Source organism: Argentina silus, assembly GCF_951799395.1.
Source record: "Argentina silus genome assembly, chromosome: 12".
NCBI classification, from domain to species: Eukaryota; Metazoa; Chordata; class Actinopteri; order Argentiniformes; family Argentinidae; genus Argentina; species Argentina silus.
Genome location: NC_139666.1, coordinates 18706414 through 18725810, shown reverse-complemented (window position 1 = coordinate 18725810; position 19397 = coordinate 18706414). Strand labels below are relative to the sequence as shown.

General features: G+C 44.8%; 2 protein-coding genes across 3 annotated transcripts; both read right to left on the bottom strand.

Annotated features, from left to right (window-relative positions):
- Positions 1-16: 16 nt before the first annotated feature.
- Positions 17-9863, bottom strand: me3 (malic enzyme 3, NADP(+)-dependent, mitochondrial). Of its 2 annotated transcripts, none has more exons than XM_083681774.1 (15): positions 9588-9863; positions 8951-9186; positions 5671-5804; positions 4768-4917; positions 4568-4643; positions 4295-4456; positions 3806-3909; positions 3568-3677; positions 3245-3342; positions 2967-3080; positions 2674-2779; positions 2133-2275; positions 1654-1827; positions 1439-1537; positions 17-1110 (listed from the first exon to the last, which is right to left on the bottom strand). In XM_083681774.1, the coding sequence occupies exons 2-15, from the start codon at positions 9179-9181 to the stop codon at positions 949-951; spliced, it is 1863 nt and encodes a 620-aa protein (XP_083537900.1). In that variant the 5' UTR covers positions 9182-9186; positions 9588-9863; the 3' UTR covers positions 17-948. The 2 variants fall into 2 exon arrangements, with proteins under 2 accessions (XP_083537900.1, XP_083537901.1); XM_083681775.1 differs by having other exon boundaries at positions 9612-9863.
- A 780-nt stretch (positions 9864-10643) lies between these two features.
- Positions 10644-18474, bottom strand: ildr1b (immunoglobulin-like domain containing receptor 1b). Its single transcript, XM_083681746.1, has 8 exons — positions 18224-18474; positions 17308-17478; positions 16738-16887; positions 13999-14118; positions 13738-13884; positions 13380-13499; positions 12109-13049; positions 10644-11733 (listed from the first exon to the last, which is right to left on the bottom strand). The coding sequence occupies exons 1-8, from the start codon at positions 18270-18272 to the stop codon at positions 11695-11697; spliced, it is 1737 nt and encodes a 578-aa protein (XP_083537872.1). The 5' UTR covers positions 18273-18474; the 3' UTR covers positions 10644-11694.
- Positions 18475-19397: the final 923 nt, after the last annotated feature.

The window sequence follows — 19397 nt, the reverse complement described above, 5'->3', positions numbered from 1 at the left end:
TGCATTATATAAAAAATATATACCCAAAGTCAGTCACATACAGTATTGAATAATTGCGGTGCTAGTGCTTGCCGAAGCTTCCTCTGTACACAGACATTCAGCACCTCACAGATATGAAGTTCATATCAGTTCATACTGGTATTGATGGGGTTAAAAACATTTTGGCCTCTCATTAAAACTCTGCTGACACTCGCAGCATCTCAACCGGAAACCAGTCACAAAATCTAGAAAGGGAGTGTAAAGTAAAAGGGCACTATTAATTGTGTGTGTGTGTGTTTATACACATATGTGTGTGTGTGTGTGTTGACAGGGGTGTAAGATCCAGGTCTAGGTCTCTTGCAAATCAATGAGAATCAGATAAAGTTAAGGATAAGTCTAGACTATTGAGATGCACCCTACAGTACTGTAGGTGACTGTAAGATCATGCCTTTCTATAAATGTCCTCCTGAGTTTAGCTTTGAGGGATCCTTTCAGGGCTCTGCTATGTAATTGCAGATATACCACACATATACCAAACAAGAAAAATGTACAGAACAGACAGGATTCTTAATTATTACAAGGAATTTCATGGCACTATAGCTTGACAACACCATTGCATCGATGCACTTTGTGGACTTGGCTAACAACCTAATGAGAAATGTCATGGGAGGCATCAATCAAGTTTCAATACCCTTCAAACACGCCTGTTTTGTTGGCTGGCCAGTGTAAATCTTACCTGTCATGCCTATTTCTTGCATTTAATTTCTGAGGAGATTGGAGGGGTCAGGAAAGGATTGGGGGGGGGGGGGGATCAGGTAAGGAGTGTCTTGTATTGTTGACCTCACTGCAGAAGGCCTGAGTGATGATTGGCGGAGTTTGGGAGAGGAGGCGGTGCTTGTCTGATATGCGTCACCCCATTGAGGCATACTGAGAGATACAGAGGGAGGAGGATGACAGCGTGAGGAGCATTCACACGTCCTGGACCTTCATGTTGTCCTGGGGCCAGTCGTAGCTGTCCATGACGAAGGAGTCGTAGTCAGGGCTGTAAACATGGGACAGCACAAACGCCTCCTTGTCCTTGGGCTCAGGGTACAGGGAGGCGATATTGTGTCTGTACGCATAGTCCACAATCTGAGAGCCAGAGGGGGAGGGGGGAGGGAGAGAGGGAAGGAGGGAAAGCCATGGTAGAGAGGAAGCATTGCAAAGAAAGAAGAGAGCAAATGAGGGAGATGAAGCGGGTGAGAGGCAGTGAGAGAGACAGGGAAAATAGGGAGACAGAGAGACAAGCAAATGAGGAAGAAAGATAGGCAGAGAAAGAGCAAAAGATTAAAGAGAGTGAGTAAAGGAGAGTTATTGATATATTGACATGGAGAAACTGTCTATGCAGTAGTAACTGTAGTCTGAATGGATGTGTGAGGATATTGCAGGTGATGATACGTTTTCTAAGGAGATCTCCTACCTTGACAGCGATCTTGAAGGACACCTCTCTAATGGTGTTGAGAGGGGGGTAGAGTCTCCCCTCAGCCAGATGCTCCTCCGTGACCATGGCAGAGATTGCCTGAGAGAAAAAGAGAGGGGGAGACAATTATTGGTGTGATTTTCAATTGAAAGTGTATTCAAGAAACTCGAAAAACATAAATACATAGATTTAAGAAATATAAGACAAACAATTACCTCTGCTGTAGTGAGGAATATATCGTCTGAAATGTGGCGCACCCCGCAGGCGATGACACCCAGGGCCACCCCGGGGAACACATAGGCATTGTTGCCCTGGCCGGGGATGAAGGAGCGCCCATCAGCCAATGTCACCTTGTCAAAGGGGCTGCCGCTTGCAAAGACGCCCCGGCCCTGGGAAGAAGGGACCGACGGAGGGAGAGAGATGAACAGATATAAGTTAGAGGAAAAAGACAGAAAATGACAGTAGGTGAGTATTCAGTAAACATGTATTTCTACTTACACAAGGGGACAGAGAGTGAATCTCAATCCTCAATACCGCTGCTACTACTACTGCTCAAATTACTGCCTTTCATAAATAAAATAACTTAATAGCCATGTGTCATCAACATTCAGTGGACATGGCCACATTACTTTCATCTGTCCATTTTTAGCCATCTAGCAATGTTGCCTACTGACTCTTGGCTTAAGTGTGTTACCTCAGTGAGTTGGTAACACTGCTCTGCGGTGCACTCTGCCTTGCTTGTGGGGTTGCTGAGGGCGAAGATGATGGGCCTCTCATTGAAGGAGGCCATGTCCTTGATAATCTTCTCAGTAAACGCTCCATTAATGGCTGCCACTCCTGCAAACAAGGAAAGAGTCAAGAAAGAGAGAGAAACTGTCTGTTCTACTCAACACCACACACATTTCTCTCTGAACAACCGAGAACAGTTAAGTCGATCTGTATTAATACCTAAATGTGCATATGTATATATTTTTAGCAAGACGTTTTACAGATGAGCATTATACAGATTACACATACAAAGTTGTGATATAGAATCAACAAGCTAAGTGAGAGTGTATCCGATGAGCCAGGTGTGACTGGGGGTTCACCAGGGGAGGCAGAAATCAGGAGGGCGGGCTCATTGCAATGCATGGATTGGAATGAGGAATGGTATCCTCATTCCATTCCTCATTTCATGCATTACAATGAGGCTGGTCCTCCAATTTCTACCTCCACCAGCCTCCCCTGTGGCTCACCTATGATGGCGGAGGGCTTGATGAGGTGCACCACCTCCTCCAGGGTCTTAATGTGAGGATGGTCGTGGGCAAACTCCTCCTTCTCATGGTTCAGGTGACCTCTGCCCTGTGGGGCACATGACACATCAGTCAATCTCATACTGTATGCAGCAGTATGTCTTGGCCATGAACACCTGGGAATAACCCAAGCTTAGATGATCATGTATTTCCAGATCAATGTTTGCAAAGAGGGAGCTATTAAAATGTATTTGGAGATTTGAAGGTCACGGTGTGTGGGTGCGATGCATCGTTACCTTAACGATAAGACCCTTGGAGTCAACCATCCAGATCCTCTTGGCAGCGTCTGCGGCGTTCACGCCCTCTTTGGCCATCGCCATGATGAGCAGGTGGGCGATACCCAGGGCAGCCTAGGAAAATAGCAACCACAATCCCATCCTGCATCCTGCTACCACATGATCTCAAGATGTGGATGTGTTTGAACACTCTTAAAAAGGCAAACTGTACTTTCTCCCTCCCTTCCTTCAGGTAATCTCTGATCTAGAAGTGAAACTGTCTCTTTTTGTTCTCTTACCTCACCCGCCCCCTGAAACACAAATGTATGGTCTGAGAGTTTGTTCTTGGTGATCTTCAAGGCAGACAAAACCCCAGCTACTGCTACTGAGGCTGTGCCTGAGAGATAGAGAGACACAGGAAATACATATGAAATTGGTGTCATCCACAGCATGGGTTTACAATTTGCACATCAACTTTTCAAGTTTAAACATTTTCAAGTATGATTGTTATCTAGATACTATAATAATTCTACAATTGTCATGGCCACACAAGGAGTTTACACTAGCTACAAGGAAGTTAGGAAGTATGCATGGATAAGGAAGGAAGGATGCAAAGAAACACCTTGGATGTCGTCGTTAAAGGTGCAGTAGCGGTTACGGTATTTGTTGAGGATGCGGAAGGCGTTACTGTTGGCAAAGTCCTCAAACTGAATCAGACAGCTCATCCCATACCTGCAGAGTGGTGCAGTGAACCATCAGACAATTCAGATCACACAGATACATTAACCTTAGAGAAAGACAAGCACACACAGATACATTAACCTTAGAGAAAGACAAGCACACACAGATACACAACTCACTTATCAGTTACCGCCTGCATGAACTCATCGATGAGTTCATCGTATTCCTTTCCCCGAACCCTCTTTTGCCTCAGTCCGATGTACAAGGGGTCGTCCCTAAGTGCCTGATTAGAAACACACCTCATCATCACCCTCAAACTGTCTTGGTCAAACTGTCCAGTCTCTAAGAAGTAGGACAAGTAACCATGGAAACCGATATTGATACTGTGAAACAACTTGTGTATCCGAAAGTTCACTTCTTTTTTTTTTTTTTTTTTTTTACATGTAAGTCATATATCAGACGCTTTTATCTAAAGCAACTTACAATAAGTACATTTGTCTAAATAAGTGAATCATCTATACATCAGTCGTCTTAAGTAAAACCTTCACAGCCACAGTGCTCTTTTTCTTCAAAAGTTCAGGTAATGTATAATGGGTGTTAGGGGGCGGAGAGGTGGAGGAGGAGGAGCCCAGGTGTATCCCAAAGTTACTGGTTTCAAGGAAAGGTACCTGATTGTCAGTGCCTACGTCCAGCAGTACTGGCAGGCACTGCTGGGGTGGCACTCCTCCGCAGGCCGTGTACAGGGCAAGCTTGCCCACAGGGATGCCCATGCCATAACCGCCCAGGTCTCCCAGACCCAGGATACGCTCACCATCTGTCACCACAATGGCCTGAGAATACATAAGCAGATGTACACACACGTACGCACGCACACACGTGTGTGTGTGTGTGTAGAATATGAGTGTGTGTGTGTTTGCAAGCATGTGTAAACAAGCCTTTACCTTGATGTTCTCCTCAGGCCAGGAGTTGAGCATGGTGGCAATGTGGCCTTTATCATGGATGGTGATGAAGAGTCCTCTATAGGATACAATGGTACCACATCAGCACCACAACGCCGTAATCTACTACCTGCATCACATACTTGAATCAGTGTCTGTGTGTGCCCATATAAACAGTGTGTGTGTGTGTGTGTGTCTCTTACCGTGGTCTCCTGAAGGCCAGGCCGTACTGTTGGCAGGCCAGCCCTACAGTGGGCGTGTAAACGATGGGCATGAACTCCTCTACATCAGACGTCAGCAGTCTGTAAAACAACTTCTCATTCCTGTCCTGCAGAGTCATCAGCAAGATGTACCTGAGAGAGAGGAGGGGGGGTTGGGGTGGGCGAGAGGAGAGCAAGGTTAGTAGTGATAGGCAGAGAGAGATAAAGATATAGAGCAGGGAAAGATAAATATTGATATAGTGTTATCATTGAAAAATGTGTGTATTTGTACTGTAAATCACTATTTGTGTTGTGTTTTCAACTGTATGTGTATTTGTATATGCACTCACCGGCCATTTTATTAGGTACACCTGTTCAACTGCTCGTTAACGCAAATATCTAATGGTGTGGAGGATATTTTCTTGGCACACTTTGGGCCCCTTAGTACCAATTGAGCATTGTTTAAACGCCACAGCCTACCTGAGTATTGTTGCTGACCATGTCCATCCCTTTATGACCACATCTTCTGATGGCTACTTCCAGCAGGATAACGCGCCATGTCACAAAGCTCAAATCATCTCAAACTGGTTTCTTGAACATGACAATGAGTTCACTGTACTCCAATTGCCTCCACAGTCACCAGATCTCAATCCAATAGAGCACCTTTGGGATGTGGTGGAACGGGACATTTGCATCATGGATGTGCAGCTGACAAATCTGCAGCAATGACGCTATCATGTCAATATGGACCAAAATCTCAGAGGAATGTTTCCAGCACCTTGTTGAATCTGCGCCACAAAGAATTAAGGCAGTTCTGAAGGCAAAAGGGGGTCCAACCCGGTACTAGCAAGGTGCACCTAATAAAGTGGCCGGTGAGTGCATATGTGTGTGTGTGTGTGTGCTCACTTGTCGAGGGGGTTGCTGCGGGTCTCATAGCTCTTCATGACACGGAGCACCTGGACATCCTGGGAGAGGAAGCAGGGGGGCAAGAGGCCGTGGATGCCCAACTGTAGGCGCTCCTCCAGGGTGAACGCCATACCCTACAGGGTGGGGTAATAATTCAGTCATCCTTTTCATGGGTGCATCTATCTATGAAAGTGATGTCATTAGGCTTTGTCATCTGTCAATAGGTCATTCAGAGCAGACACTGTCCAAAGCCTTATTACCAGTTAATAACAATGAACATCACTAGATGAGTAGTCTCATTCCCAGACACTTCTGCCCAAATACACGAAAGGTCTGGTGGACCAACGCATTAAACCTGGCCTGCATTAAGCCAATAGAAAGGGCGTCGAAAATGGACAGGCTTTACCTTGCATCAATCATCTCCTACAGCACTCTCCCCCGGTGCATGCTCACCACACGTTTCTGATTCGGAGCTACAACTTGCAACTGTGTGATTCGCTGAAATCAAATAATTTACTCAGTCAATTCACTCCCACTAAGACCAGATCTGAGTCGTTGTTATTCCAGGCGTATATGCGGTGTGCGCAATAGCCTGGGCACGAGGTTACTAGATGAGTCACTGTGACTCACTAAAAAAGTACAGTAAATGTAGGAAATACAGTCATTGAGCATACAATAGTCGCTGACTCACTGGCCACCGAAAACATTCCTCTAACGTCTGGGAAGGGCAAATACGATATTCTCTTTTCAGTGGTTTGACTGGGCCCTGACTCTGAGCTCCGGTTGTGTCTAGAGAACACTACTCTGTCATGTCTGTTTTGTTTTTTTATTAGTCTCTCTACAGGCGTATTGGGGGGGGGGGGGGGGGGTATATGTGAGGCTTAATCTATTTATTCTGTCCAATAGTATGTCAGCCTGAGCACCCTCCCCTGCCAACTCCCTTACACTCCCTTACCCTCTCTCTCTCTCGACTGATAAAAACTGCAAAAACAGGCTTGTATAATGGAAATAAATCTATAGTTTCACTGTGGAAATGCATCTGTCAGATTTCACAGTTTCTAAAGGTGCAGAAAGTACCAGGTATTTTGATAGTCAAAATTGGCATGGTAAGATGGTAATTACACAACAACAACCTATTTATTACTAGTAGTAGTTGCAGTTTGTTGCTATGATTCATTTAATTAAACCAAGTACTACTAGGCACTATTTGGTATCAGGTGTGTGTTTAGCTTTTTGAAGTAAGTACCAGAAAGAAAGACTTTGGAACAGTGGAGAGTGAAAGGTCATATATATCTTGGTCACATCTATAAACCACAGAACTCAATCAAACATGCACAAACATACACATTCATTTATTCACATGCACAGAGAGAGTGAGGGAGACTCACTCAGAAATCCGAGGACGGGCTCATTGTAATGCATGGAATGGTATCAAATGCTCAAATTCCATTCCATGCATTACAATGAGCCCGTCCTCAGATTTCTGCCTCCACCAGCCTCCCCTGCTCCATACAGATAGAGCGGGAGGGACGTGAGAGAGAGAGGTTCTTCAGTAAACTCACAACACTTTTGACCTGATTAGTATTCCCGACTATGAACAATCTATGACGAAATGAAACACAAAACAGGAACTAAAGGGCAACCAGGTGCAAAATGATTTTGTTTTGATTAACCTGAATCATAGCAGTTTTGACAACAGACATTTCCTATTCAGTTATGTCTCATTGGCATCAATTCAATAAACTGAGGGAGGTTAGTCACATGACCTATGTTGGATCGGATTCAACCTCTGCTGGAAAGCGAACACTATTGAAACCACATAGGCTGGGTTCTGGAGTGGACTCTTGCACCCGGGCCAAAAAGAACCTCTTGCCTTAACCCATTGGTATTGGCAAAGCTGAAGGGAATTGTAAAAGAGTGAGAAACAGGGAAGAAGTTCCCCGAAGCCCATTGGGAAGTTAATGTTGGAAATTAACCATTTAGCTAAGCCTATACCCATCTGGTTGTTTTAGATCATACATACTAACATACTAACCCTAACCCTAACACTGAAGAAGGGACTAGGGGTTGGTTTTGGACCAGTCTTAAGTTTCCCTTAAATCTGAGCTTTTGACTTTCATTCTGCATTTCACCTTTCACACTTTGAGCGTGAGTCACTGTGACATCCAAGACTAGACACTAGACTCAGCCCCTTATCTGAAGTTCTTATCTTTGGAGACTTCGATTGACCTTATATTTTGCCTCAATAAAGCAGTAAAACTCCCTTTCTGTCACTGACCTCTGCTCTGACGTGCTGTCTCCTAGAAACAGTTTTTGTCTGTCTCTATGGACTTGATATTCAATTACATTATGTTGGAAGGTTGGAGGTTTAACTGCTTCCAGAGATGATGTTTAACCACAGCACAATCACTGGTTTGTGTTTCTCAGATGTGTTGTTGCTGTTTTTCCTGTGTGTGTGTTTGTGAATTTCTCTCTGGAACATTCCCTGTCATTTGTGTCCATCAGCAATTTTACAATGCAGTTAAGTTAAGTTCGCATGTTCTCAGACTTACTAACTAAAAGATTCCATAATGATTTAATATGATTCGTATTCTAATACCATCTATAACTAATATCTAACACATGGCCAGTGCAAAAGCATATACAGTGTCTTACACAGAGGGGATTGTTTAGCTGCAGCCCTGATGAACATGACCCTGGTTCCTAACAACAATCCTTGGTGGCACCCGACAGATCAGCACGACAGAACCTTTCCTTTCCCAACAAAATGTCTGTTCAATTGTCTGGAACTAGGTTAACATAACAGCATACATGCACGTACAACATTTGACACATGTACAGCATACACAGACACACACATACTCTACTTTTCCATGCACACTGTCTCAGTGTTTTGTTTCCACAACATAAACTCACACCACTTAGGCAACATCTTCTGGATAGAGCTCATCTCGACATCTTTACCAGGATATGAAACAACTCATCCTGTCCACACTCAATGTGAAGTGACACCTGTCCAAGTGCACACAATCAGGGGAGGATGGTGGAGGTATAAATCAGAGGATGGGCTCAGTGTAATGCATGAAATGGGATGACGAGTCCTCATTCCATTTCATGCATTTCCTTATTCCATGCATTACAATGAGCCCGTACTCTGATTACAGCCTCCCCTTAAGTGCACACATCTGTAATGCACCTTCTTAAAGCAGCCTCTGATCTCAATTTCCAGAGTCAACATTGGCGTGTGCATCTGACCTTGCTGTGTGGTGGTTAGGGTTACCTTGTTCAGGTGGGGATTTCTGGTGATGTCATAACCGCGCTTTTTGGTGCTGACGCTGCCCTTGGAGCGGCTCGCGCCAGAGTGGCACACTCTGACGGCCTCGAAGCAGGCCCGATCGGTCGCGCGGGCCACCGCGACAGGGTGACCCGGGGCGCCCGCGAGGACCTTCATGGCGCCCGCTGTCGTGCGTCTGCAAAGCGACAGCACGCTCCTGCCTGGTAGTGAGTTCATGTTTCCTGCGAGGGGGGGGGGAGAAGGGTGTGGGACACAGCGGTTGTTTGTCGGTGACTCGGCTTAAATCATCTCCCATGTTAGAACATAGACGAGAATTCCATGCATAACTTGCAAGCCATCCAAGTTCAACAAGTCTGCCCTCCACCATAAAATAACAGTAAACATTTGCCCCAAAGCACAATATTAGCACAAAAGCTTTAATGATCACTTGCAGTAGCAGATAAACAACAGGTGCCATGATACAGTACATGCTGAAAGTGTAAATGCGTGTAAAAACAGCTATCCATCCTTACGAGCAAGTTCATTTAGCTAGGGATAAACAGTGCAGCTCTATGGTGCAGCAGCGGGCTAGCTGGGGTTTGAGGAAAGCAGCATTTATTTACAAAACAATCTGCGTAGTTACCGTACTAGCTGGAAAGCAGGCTACCTGAAAACGCCTCGACGCTGCCGTTGATTTCCTAAATGCAATCAGCTTCGATCTTCATATGGTTCACTATTCCCGTCTCTTCGTTGCTGGTGGGTTTTTTTTATCAGTGAATGGTGGAGCAATCGACTGAAACAGCTGATACCAGCTTGTTTGACATTGACACTTTCACTTCCCAATGATTCTACACAAGAACCACCCTTTTCGTCGTGGCCCACCAATAGGATAAAGCGAAATCAGAGCGTCGTGGGGTTCACTGGAGTTTGCCAAACAAAAAGCTTTAGGTTCTCCTCCCAACCCCCATCCGTCGCTCCGCCCCTCCTCTTTCTTTGAAACGAACATGGACACTACATGGGTATCTTCAGCCAATTCTCCATCATATACACTATCACATGACTGTCTGATGACATGGTCTTTTAGGCCATCCTATTAATTCACTGACTGGTACAACTGTATTCAGGAAACAGTAGCGGGCCAACACCGATACACTCCCACTATCTATCAGAATGATTGGTATAGGCTACGCACCTTATCTAACCATTTCAGTGTAAATAACTAAGAGAAAGCCATGGAAATATTTAATTGAACATCTTTTTTTTTTGATCACCTAAAAATAACCTACATCAAGCCTAGCAGGAGGCTTGCAAATTACTCCTTTCTAGACAAAGTAGCCGTCCTAACCAATACAAGCAAGTGTTTACTTATTACTGACAGGATCAAAAATGGTGAGAATTCATATTGATCACTTGATTGATTGATCATGTTTAAGTCAAATGTAGACAGGGTTTATTGTTTTAGGACAGCAGCCAACAGTCCAGAGAAGGGGAGCACGATATAAAAAACAAATCACAGAGCAGACAGTTCGAACCTATAACTCCCTCTGCTGGACAAAATGTAAAATAATTCTAGTCTGGTCCAATGTTCTGGATATACAGTAGCTAAGAGCTGAGGACCAGTGATATGGAGGGACAACTCTAGTGGTAAGTCCCTGAATGGAGGTGAGCTGGACAGGAACTGAACGGAAAATAAATGTGATCTTTCTAAAACAATTTATTAAAAATATATGCATTACACTAACACAACAGTGTTATTTTAGAGACTGTCTAATTAACTTCATTGATACACATAGGCAGAAAACAGCAGTGCGTGCGCACGCGCACACACACACACACACACACACACACACACACACACACACACACACACACACACACACACACACACACACACACACACACACCACTTTGTTTGACAAGAGCGTCTATTTACATATTCTTCTGCCTTTTGTCTTTGGAGACAGGCATTGTTGGTTTGTGGTGTAGGCTACATGGTTTGTATCGTCATTGCTTGTTGTCCGCTGTTTGTATGTTTAAAAACTAAAATGAAGTGGTGTGCCACACTCACAAACTCTTCATGCAGCACTTCAATAAAAACATTCCAACGAAAAATAAAAATGTGATTCTTTTCATGACACATTGCACATATCAAAACCATAATCGAATACAAAGACAATGAAAACAATAAAACATTTCACCTAACATTCCCCCTAAGCACAACAGAACTTATCACCACCACCACAGACTGAAATACACAGGAAAATTAACAGTCAATTCTATCCTGCCCTCACCTGTCTATCTACTTCAATCCTCTCCCTCTCTTTCCCCCCCTTCACATGTTGTATAGAACTTGCTAAATCCTATTCTATGTCCAGTGCAAATGTATTATATAAGTATGATATAACTTATATCATTATTATTCCCCCTCCCCCTTTTCCTGTCTTGTCTCTCTAACTTAGCTATGTTTTTCTCTATTTCATTTGTACTCATTTATTTATTTTTCTCTGTGAAGTTAATTTATTTTTGTAAAGCGTCTTTGGGTCTTAGAAAAGCGCTATATAAGTTTGACTTATTATTATTATTACTATGAAAAGTACGATTAAAGCTCTGAGTCTGTAAATAGTACATCAGGTCTCATCAACCACTCACCTTACTCTGCCTTGACTGAAAATAGTTTAAGTACCCATTGTTTATACTTCTCTTCCATGGAAGTGGAAATCACCTTACATGAAGGAAAAAACAGGCAGGCTTCAGATTACTACAGTGGTGCCACTACGGGAACTTTTATCCTGGAAAAAGGAGAGAGTGAGAGAGAAAGAGAGAGGGGGGAAGAGGGAGAAAGTAAAAAAAAAAGAAAAAAAAGAAGATTTTAATAGCTGTAAATTGTGGTGAAGGACAGTGTGTGTGTGTGTGTGTGTATGTAAAGATGTGTGTGATTGAATGTGTGTGAGTGTGCATTCCTTGGTGTTATTACACCTTTATTTAGGCAGGGGGCCCTACTGAGACCTAGGTTTGATGGAATGAGTGGCTCCTCCTCTTTTGCGGAGGAGCCCTGCTTACAAGAATCAATGTGTGTGTGTGTGAGTATACAATCTTGTGTGTGTGAGTGAGACTACTGTTTATGAGCCACAGACATTATAGATGTGTGTGTGTGTGGTTCTTACAGAGGAGCGGTCATTGTTCCTCCTTCCATTGCTGAGGCCGGGCTGGACATCGATGGAGAAGTAGCTGGGGGGTTTCTCTGGCCAAGGCTTTCCTTTACCTCTGCTGCCGTGTCCTCCTCCTCCTCCTCCTCGTCCCCTCCGACTATCCTCGTCATCTGAGCTCCAGGACCCCCGTCGACGGGGAGGGGGCGAGTAGCTCCTGTCCCTCCTTGGGGCAGAGCGACGCAGTTCCTCCATCATGTCGTCACGACTCCGGGACCGTGGCCCAGACCCGGCCGCTCTCCTCCCGGCCGACCCTCGTCCCTCACCCCTCGCCGCCCCACGTACTTCTCCCCGCCGGTCGTCCCATTCAGACTCGTCGCTGTAGCTACGCAGGATCCCGCGCCGAGGAGGGGAGGCATCCCGGTCTCGTCGGTGATCAGGATATTGACCTCCTCCCCCGCTGCCAGTGCGGTTGGAGCTTCTGCTGGATTGGCTGGATATCCGTGGCCCCGCCCTGGCTGCTCCTCCCCCTCCGGATCCCCTGCGACTGGTGAAACTGGGGACTCTCTGGACGATGGGAGGCAGAGTGATCACCCTCCTCTCTACCCCCCTCACCCCCATCTCATCCAGGGCCGACAGCATGCTGGGAGGGCCAGCCGTGAAGGGGACCCCTTGGGGGATAGGCTGGGGCTGGGGAGGGGGCTGATATTGGTAGGCCTGAGGGGGCAGGTGGTGTATATAGGGAGGCGCCTGCAATGGAGGCCCCCCCCCTACCTCCATCCCCCTCACCTGGTTCTCCAGGTAGTCCAGCACCTGGTTGGTGCCTTGGACACTCCCGTGCACGCTGCCATTGACATGGACACCGCGTTGGGGAGGAGGGGGCATCTGGTGCTGGAGAGGCAAGGGTCCCATTGGAGCCATGGCAAAGTTCTGCTTGGTGGGGTAGTCAGAGGATGAGCCTGGGGAGACATATTCAAACAGGATCAGATAAAAAAAAAAAAAAAATGGACAGAGACAGAATGACAGACAGACAGACCCTTATAAGTAACACAATAGCACAGTGCATACTAGTATTGTGTAGCAAGTAGCACAGAACAGGCCAGGCCAGTAGGGTACAGCAATTCTACCATTACAGTGCTAGTAAGAGTAGCAGCTACAGTTGATTTTAAGTTGTATTGGGTAAAGTAGTATAATTATGTAAGTGACCCAGGTAGAGTAGATTGTTTTAATACATACTGCAATACAGTACTGTACAGCAAGTACAGCAATTCTACCATCATGTGACTGACCTGAGTACAGCAGCGGGCCCTGGGAAGAGTGTGAGCCGATAGGGGCATAAATGGGCTGACCGTGCATCCATGGAGCCATGGCCTTCTGGGCATCTCGTATCATCCTGTGCTGCATCACCGCTAGGGGGGAAGGAGGGGGAGGGGGTATAAGTGTAAGTGTGTGTGACTGCACATACACACGTGTGTGTGTGTGTGTGTGTGTGTAGGCTATGCACGTGTCTGTGTATGTAGGCTATGAATGTGTGTGTGAGTGTATGTTTGTGTCTAGGCTATGTATGTATGTATGTGTGTATGTGTGTAGGCTATGCACGTGTCTGTGTATGTAGGCTATGTATGTGTGTGTGTGTGTGTGTTTCACCTTTCTCTGGGCAGCAGCAGGTCCGTGGGCAGCAGGGGCAGCGGACATAGCAGCAGCACTTCTGAGGGCAGCACTGGCAGCAGCAGATGCAGAACAGTATAAGGAGCATCAGAGCTCCGATGATGATGAACAGCACCGTCAGCCAATCTGAATGGAGAGAAAGTAACACATGATTTGGTTGAAAAAGCACCATACAAAAACATTCTCAGTGTAATTTCAAAGTAAATTGGTTGGAGAATGGCTTCTATTGTGGTCACTTACGATAAACAATGAGCTTGACCTCACGGTCCGAGTCTCCCGTTGTGTCGCCAGGAGCGTCAATGGAGCAGAAATACACGCCGTTATCCCACCACATGACCTCATTAATGACCAGGTCTGCCTCTGTGGATGGACGGACGGACACACACACAATTAAATTCAACAAAATATAACTGCTGTTCTAGTGGTATGTTTGTTTGGTGCTCAGGAACTCGTAGCTCCCACTTGGTGAAGCCATAACTCCAACATGAATGCATTTGATGTGGGAACAACTCTTCAACCAATGAGATTTTGTTTGAGATCTATAATGAACATTAACATAATGCAAACGCATATACATACACATCTGATTGTTAACAATAAAATATGTTAATTGTACAGAAAGATGAATACTGTTGACATTTTTACCATTTATTGTCAAAAACAGAATCAGAAAAAGTAAAAGGTTACAGTGGTGATACAACTCGTAAACTCTGGGATCATCAAACTGGTCTGAGTTTCCCACTTGTTATATTGAGTGAGTGTCAATATAACCTGCATAGCACAGGGGATTGAAATTCCACTACATCAAAAATCTTAATTATGACATCATACATTCTACACCTTGACAATGGAATGAGTGGCTGCCAAAACAATATTTCAAAACACATGCTGCATCATGTAAGTTTTTGAAAACACACATCAATGATGTCATCAACAAAATCTATGATTCTCTTTCTGTATTTCCCGGGGAAACAGAACCAAATATACTAATTGTGTTCTTTTTACCAAAAGACAGACAAAGCTACATTCATAACACAAACCTTGCTGATGAAATGCAATCATTTGAGACTATGAATTCCAAAGCCTTCCACTTCTACAGGTCTCAGACTGCTCTTTCAGGCCTCTACTCCCCCATTACTAGTGAGGAGGAGCCCCAAAGTGACTCTGACAGCGACCACTTGTCAGGTAAGAGCTAAACCTTATTTTCTGCTTTATCTACTAATCTTTTTTATTTGGTTTTGTTTGTTTCAGCAAATTAGTCATACATTTTGACCATCTAAATGCCTGTCCTATTTGGTCCACAGATCTGGGCTTCTCTCCTGCCGGGCCAGGAGCAGGGAGCCCTGTAAGGAGCCAAAGAGACCAATCTGAGATCACCCTCATTCAATCCCTGCTCTCTGAACTTGCTCTCTCAGATCTCTTCTCCTCCGTTAGTTCAGAGCAGCTGGAAATCGACCACTCCTCTGGTAAGAATCTAAAACCCTGTCCTTTTTCATCCACAGACTGCTGCAGATCTAGACTGCGGAGCCCTGGGCCTCTGTTCAGTCCTTGGGAGTCTCCTGTAAGCAGTCCTCCTGGTAGTCCCCACTGCTGTAGTCCAGCTTCAGCTCTAGCCACTCCCATACAGTCCTGCCAGGCTGGGATTCATCTCTCAGATCTCTACTCCCCCATTACCAGTGACGAGGAACTGTTCCAGAGTCTCATTGACTCTGGCTACTCCTCAGGTAGGGGTCTTTTGGTCTACTTTGAATTAGTAATGTTGCTGTAATTTCTGGTAAATTGTTCATGTGAATTCATCATGGTTGTCCCTCTGGATCCTCAGGTGAGGACATGTCTACAGCTGAATCTAGAGAGGGGAGCCCTAAGTGCCCGGTCAATCCCCTGCTAGTGCCCACTCCTCTGGGTTTACCCCTATCCAGTCCATCCAGTCCAGTCTTGCTGTCTCTGACCTCCACTCTCCCATTGCTAGGAAGGAAGAGCCCCAAAGTGACTGACACCGTCCACCCCTCAGGTAAGAGGTCTACCTATGTCTATCTGCTAATCGTTGATGATCAGTAAATGTTTGTCACTTAGTTTAAGTAAGTGGCTATGGTCTAAAATTGTTCTATCTTTATTCACAGATTTGGGCTTGACTCTTAGCAATGCAACTAGAGTGGAGAGCCCTGGACACCTGGTGGATGCCTCCCCTCTTGCAGAGACTTCCCTCCCTCCTCTTCTGTCAAGGATTCCTCCAGAAAGAGAGGATGGGGAAACTATGGAGGACAGAGCCAGAGCCCGACCCCTCAGCCTGGCCCTAGCCAGCATTCCTCCAAGAAACCAAGTGTCAGCAGTGCTCAGCCCAACCAAGACAAGAGAGGCAGGGAGAGCGGAGATGGACCAGGGGTCCACCCAGACCACAAGAGAGCCAAGACATGAGAGCAGATCTCAAGCCTGGTCTCAGAACTAAATGAGGACATGGGGACTTAAAGCATCCAGTTTATCTTAAGAATGAATTGTATGTGTGAGGGATTGCACTATTATTGACTTTGTGTAAGCTATTTTATGATAAGTATATTTAGATGTTTTAGAAACAGTTTAAGATAAGATATTTTCTGATGTTTTTTGCTGCATTCATAGCCACTATAAAATATGTATTTATGCAAAGTTCAGTACAGGTGTGTAAGTATAAGTCCTAGTAAAGTTTCAAAATAAGTGTTACAATAATATATAGGTAATATATGAATTTGAAATAAATAACATTTAACATCACCGACTATGCTGTTTTTGTTACATAATGTCCTGTGTCCATGAGTTTTTGTTATTATTGAGTGAGTGTCAAAGAAAGGCCAATATTGCAGCCTCTTACGATGTAGATACTGCCTGTGTTCACATTGCGATATTAATAGTCATGCGATATTTTGTGCAGCACTACCTACAGCTGTCAGACGCACCATTAATGGTGATATTATTTGATGGTGTATGGGATGGGGCCACACTCACTGTTCTGGATGGATATCTTTCGCTCCCGATACTCAGCGCCTAGCATGGCCTCATTGGTGCCTCTCTTCTGGACCACGGTGCGGAGTGTGCGCTGGCGGTCTGGGCAGTCATTGGCTGGATCCTGACCCAGTTGCAGGGCAGCCTGATAGGCTAGAGAGAGAGAGAGAGAGAGGGGAGGAGGAGGAGAGATGGAGAGAGAGAAGGGAAGAATTACTATGACATGGCGATATGCAATCAATATCTTTAGAATGGGCTAGCTGGTTTAAAGATGTAAGACCCCATTATGAACACGGTCTTGTAACTTTACTAGTACACCTATGTTTCACCTGTATAGTCGTACACGTGTCTCACTTGCTCACTCATTCACCTATACAGTAATACTGTATACTGTCCTGTCCAAATGTCCACTCATGTCTCACCAGTAGTGTACACCAGGGGAGGCTGGTGGAGGTAGAAATCGGTTCATAGATGGGCTCATAGTCATGCATGAAATGGAATAAGGAATGGTATCAAACACGATTCCTACCTCCATTGGTGCATTTCCATCTCACATGTACTCTCATGCTTTACCTGTGGAGTAGTACTCCAGCACTGGGTCCTTGCAGAAGGACTTGAAGCGCCATGTGACCAGGACCTCCTGAGGGTTGGCGGAGGTCGAGAAGTCACAGCGTATGATGACGGATGCAAAGAGAGCTGTACTTCTCTCTGTCTCTGGAACGATCACCTGAATGAGCAACACATCTACGGGGAAGAGGAAAAGGGAAAGAGGGGTGATAGCAACACTAAGATCTGTGAATTAGTATTCAAATGTTGGGGTTAGGTACCCCTATGTTTGAAAACAAAAGAAACAGCCTTTCAAAGGTTTAAACTTTACTTAATCTGAATAAACAATGTGCTCTCAATGGCAAGAGCTAAGGAAACACAACTATGGCTAATTCACATACTAACTTCTGAGTGGGATGAAATTAAAACATCTTTCTTCAAGACTTGGTCCACAACTTTAAAAAAAAAAAAAGAAAAGAAAAAAAAGAATATCTGTACATGGCAACTGCTTTGGGGTCCTTGACCCCTGCCACTGCTTTGCCCTCAACAATAGAGTAAAGGCATATGACAGAGAAGCGTTGAAAATAACAAAATAAAATATTGATGTTGCCATTAGATTTTTCAAACAGGTCTCTGTTTTGACGTTCAAATTGATCTAAAACGCCTTATCAAACTAGAAAAAACTACTTTGTTGCCTAATCTCAAAAACACATGTCCACTCTGAAACAAGAATTCTCAGGACAAATAGTAAATAGCTTTCCATCACGTGACAGCGAATAGGTTTGTGTCTTGTTTACACCTGTCGATTATTAACTTATTCAGGACATGCTTACTTCGAAAGTTTATCAAGACAAACACATTGTAAGGATAACCTTTGACGAATAAAAACATAATATATGTTTTCGGTGTCGTGTTTGAAAAGGTTGAGCTATTAAAGCCTTACCTGTTGGCAGGAAACCAAGCAGTAGAGCAACCAATATCATATTGCCCATGTTGCTCTTCACAATACCAACGCGGAAGCTTTCGAGAGGACTAACTTTTAGTCAATTTCCACAGAAAAAAAGGGAACAATTGGACAAAAGCATGCGATCAGAGTCAACGGCAACACTTCATAATGTAACTTTCTTTACATCGTTGTAAGAGCTACGAAAAATTCCTCGTCTCTGAGCTGTAACTATTTTCTACAGGTGTCAAGGCAACTTCCCCAAGTTGATTCCGTCTCGGCGTACCCATCCCCCAGCTCCAGGTGACATCACAGACCCCGCCTCGAGCTGCACCCGAGCAACAGGTGCAGCGCTTTTACACGGCCCGTGCACATGGCGACAAGCAATTAATGCAATCCCACACACACACACACACACGACTACTGTACCAATTTGTTTAATAAGACTGCGCCCACCCCGTTCCCTCCCTTATTTATTTATTTGGGGGGGGGGGGCATTTTATTTCAGTTGTCCACATGGCTGTAACAGCTCTAGGTGGTTGAGCGGTCTCAGGAGGCCTTATCCAATTCTATGGGCCCGTTTGGGATCAGGAATGACAACATGTAGCGATCTTGACAGGATATGGGGTAGTTTCAGGAACTTTGCTATTATTAAATCATGTTATAACAACATATTGGGTGGTCGAGGTGGATTTACTGCCAGTTCGAAACAACTATAACATTTACATCTAAGAGGCTCCAGCTATGTACTCTTCAGTGTATGCCTTCCCCTGGTGTTGTGTCTTAATGCCAAGCAATCTTAGCAGTGTGGAAATTCAATGTCAACAGTCCTCAGACTCACAAAACATTGCCTGTCGGATTTCTATGAGAATTGGTTCTTCTAGAGGCAGGAAGAAAGGAGCCATGCCACAGCGATGTGGAGAGGTCACAGACTAGCTTGCTCTGAATGGAGGACTGGTGAGTAGCTTAGGGTGTGTTTGTGGTAATTCTAAAGATCTATTCAAACTGACAAGACAGTCTCTCTATGATGTTTGGCAAAGTCCCAGTGTTGAAGTGAAGCAACGTTAAACAAATGTAGGAGCGCTTTTGAGTTGGTCTCCCTCTCTATCAACAGGTAAACATGCTTTATTCTCCTATACAGGACATGCCTGCTTGTGCTCCATATAGGAACTTA